The sequence below is a fragment of the Elaeis guineensis genome, chromosome 4 (genome assembly GCF_000442705.2).
Source record: "Elaeis guineensis isolate ETL-2024a chromosome 4, EG11, whole genome shotgun sequence".
Taxonomy (NCBI): Eukaryota; Viridiplantae; Streptophyta; class Magnoliopsida; order Arecales; family Arecaceae; genus Elaeis; species Elaeis guineensis.
The window spans coordinates 7,416,191-7,419,846 of NC_025996.2; the positions used below are offsets into that span (position 1 = coordinate 7,416,191).

General features: G+C 47.8%; 1 protein-coding gene across 1 annotated transcript; it reads right to left on the reverse strand.

The window, feature by feature from the left end:
• Positions 1-229: 229 nt before the first annotated feature.
• LOC105044236 (uncharacterized) lies at positions 230-2,065 on the reverse strand. The gene is made up of 3 exons (XM_073255993.1): positions 1,840-2,065; positions 618-1,633; positions 230-556 (listed from the first exon to the last, which is right to left on the reverse strand). The coding sequence occupies exons 1-3, from the start codon at positions 2,021-2,023 to the stop codon at positions 383-385; spliced, it is 1,374 nt and encodes a 457-aa protein (XP_073112094.1). The 5' UTR covers positions 2,024-2,065; the 3' UTR covers positions 230-382.
• Between the last annotated feature and the right edge of the window lie 1,591 nt (positions 2,066-3,656).

Genomic DNA, 3,656 nt, shown 5'->3' on the forward strand with positions numbered 1-3,656 from the left:
TAATAAGCTAGACGATCTTTCTTCTCCGAAAGGAAAACTACCCGCTTGTATCCCAAGCGTAGGTCTCTTCAACTCACTCAGAAAAAGCAGAGAGCAAATTTTAAGGTTACAAACGGAAAGCAAGAAGTCCTTGAATTATTACCATTACTAATCACACAAGCTCACATAAATACCAGAACATCACAAATATTCGTCCTAGACAAATGGATGACAGTCACCCACCCAAGACTCGAAACAATCTTAAGAGCAAGCTTTATTGCACCACCAAGGAAATCCTCAAAACAGGAAGGGTAACTAACCAAAACAGAGTACAAAGAAACGATGGCATCACTAGCTTCCAAATAAGTTTCCGGTATCGGGTGCTCCTTGACCGGGGGAAAGATTATTGGAGGCTTTTCTTGTAGAAATTTGGCTCGAGAGGGAACTGGAACTTTGGGTGAGGATGGCAGAAGGGAGGGAGCTTCGGAATTGGAGGAAGTGTGAATAAGAGGGCACTTGGGGTGTGGATGGTATAAGGGATATGAGGCGGCGGCTTGGGGATTGGAGGAAGTTGTTTCTAGCTTTGGAATTGGAGGATGTGGCTACTTAGGAACCGGCGGGGATGGCTTCTTTGGAACCGGCGGGCATGGCTTCTTGGGAGGCGGGCATGGCTTCTTGGGAACCGGCGGGCATGGCTTCTTGGGAGGCGGGCATGACGGGGGGCATGGCGGCGGGCATGGCGGGGGGCATGGAGGCGGGCATGGCGGGGGGCATGGCGGAGGGCATGGCTTTTTGGGAGCCGGCGGGCATTTCTTGGGAGCCGGCGGGCATGGCTTCTTGGGAGCCGGTGGGCATGGCTTCTTTGGAGGCGGTGGGCATGGCTTCTTGGGCGGGCACGGCTTCTTTGGAGCCGGTGGGCATGGCTTCTTGGGCGGGCATGGCGGCGGGCATGGAGGCGGGCATGGCGGTGGGCATGGCGGCGGGCATGGAGGCGGGCATGGCGGTGGGCATGGCGGCGGGCATGGCGGGGGGCATGGAGGCGGGCATGGCGGTGGGCACGGCGGCGGGCATGGCTTCTTGGGAGCCGGTGGACATGGCTTCTTAGGAGCCGGTGGACATGGCTTCTTGGGCGGGCACGGCTTCTTTGGAGCCGGTGGACATGGCTTCTTGGGCGGTGGGGGACACGGCTTCTTGGGCGGCGGGCACGGCTTCTTGGGAGCCGGTGGGCATGGCTTCTTGGGAGCCGGTGGACATGGCTTCTTGGGCGGCGGGCATGGCTTTTTGGCCGGTGGCGGTTTGTGGACTGGGGTCGGTGGCTTTTGGGGTGTACGCAACTTGGGAGGGAGCTTGAAATGGAATGCCGACGTGCATGTCGATGAGAACGACAGTTTCCCCGCTGCCACAACAAATGTGTGTTTTCCACTCTCTTTAGATTTCAGCACGATCTTAGATTGATCCACTCCATTATTGTCAGGGCAAGGAGCTTCAGAGTGACTGCGGAGCTGCGCAAAGCACTCATCCTTCAGCTCCCCATCATCACGGAGGATGCCGCTCGGCAGTTGTACGTCGAAGCTTCCACTCTTGTCGAGCAAACCTACACCTTTGGTCTCGTAGAACCCATTGCCAGTTTTGCATTGGATGGCTACGTGAAGCCCTGCTTGAAGAAATGCACCAAATATCACACTTTAGCTGGTTCAAGTGACCCAGTGATTTAAGATGTTAAAAACTAGCACTGCAGTAAGAGATGCACCAAGTATTCCACTCTTGATCTCGTTAGTAGCAGTTTGATCATAGTATTTTAGAGGTAAAATTATAAGAAGGCTTGTTATTTCAGTTAATAGCGTTGCTTGAAAGACGTACCTTTGAATGCTTCCTCGTTCTTGATACTTTTCTGTGCACAATCTAAGCATTCACTGTTGCCGATCACGGCAACGGTTCTTTCTGTCTGTGGGGTAGCACTGGAGAAGTTGGATGCCAACAAGACCGTGCAGAGACCCAACAAGAGGCTTCTTAGAAGTGGAGGAGATTCCTTGATGGGAGCCATCCACTTGTGGAAAGAAGACGAGGAATGGATGAAGCTGCCAGCTTCTACTATGCCGGAGCGTTCAGAACGCACCGTGTCAGTTTATAGTTGGAGTTTTTACCCCCCATTTGGAACGAAGGATAGATCAGTAAAAGGATATATGGGCAAGAAAGGATGGAAAAGGATGGGTAGATTTTCCATCCATCCTTTCATATGTTTGATAATATATGTAAAGATGGATGATCATGATTTCCTTTTTTATTTGACATAGGAAGAAATGAGAGGATTTATAGATGAATCTATAATTATATATTAAATTAAACTAAATTAATTAGTTTATGAATTAATTATACATAAATCTATTTCTTATTTGTTCCATCTATTTTTTATTATATCTCTCTAATTTAAAAGATTACAAATTGATGAGTCAAGATGGATAGATAATTCTTATTTTTTATCTATTATTTTTAAAATTTTTTGAATAAAATGATGAATGAGGACCATCTACCACTCCAATACTATTTATTTTCTCTCTCGTGATCTCAGCCGAATACAAGATAAAGAATGCCGACACTTTATAAAGTTTTTTCTCGTGAGCCCACGAATTAAAATAAGAGAGCAACCTTAATAGCGATAGTTTTGGTGGTTTGCCTAATAAATGTTCCCATTGATTTAAACCTCCTGCCTCCCTTAATTCTGTCTTTTAGCAAGATTTTTTCGCTCCTAGGAAATGCCAAGTAGCCAAATTATGCCCAGAATTTTGTGACCCCTTCCACCCTATGATCATCTCACTTCATTCATCGATCTGACTATTTGGTAAGACTGTAAAGTTACATTTGGTAGCTGACAATCTATATCCAAATCATTGGTAATTTAAAAAAACCCCACCAAATTACCATATTTAGTATATTTTTTGAATTGGTAATCCAGATTATCAGATAATCCAAATTACCTTCTATGAGGTAATCTAGATTACTAAGAAAAGAGGTGGCTATCCATATTGCCATTACCTTGGTAATCTAGTAATATTTTTTTAGGATAAAAATATCTTCAAAAAATCTCACGGTCTTCTTCCTCACGATGGGCAGCGAAAAGAGAGAGGGCCAAAACCGACACCCTCCTCTACATTTCCTGCTGGCAACGATCGGAATCCAGCCGATCAGCGGGCTGCCGTTGTCTCTTTGATGGCAGCCACCGGCAATCAAGGAGAAACCGTCGGTCTATTGAGATTCGGTGGTCTCCACATGGAAAGAGAGGCTACGGGGGCAACGTAAGTAGTCAACGGGCAGTGCGGGTGGCCACAGGACAGCACGGGGGACCATGAGGGTGGGATGTGGAGGACTGGCGATGCGAGCGAGGGCGACAGCATGGGTTGGGTGAAGACGACAATGGAGATGGCTGCGGAGGACATGGGGTACAGATTCACCGAGGGGCCAAGAGACGGTGCAGAGGGTGATGCGGACGATCGGAGGGCTGAGCAGGTGCCGGAGACCCAACTACCGAGCGACCGGGGGCGGACGGCCAAGGGGCCGGGGTGGGATGGCCAGGGATTAGGGGGGTTGTAGAGTGCGAGGGAAGAAGAAGGAAGAAAAAAAAATAAAAATACTAAAAATAATAATATATTATATTATATTATATATTATATATGATATAT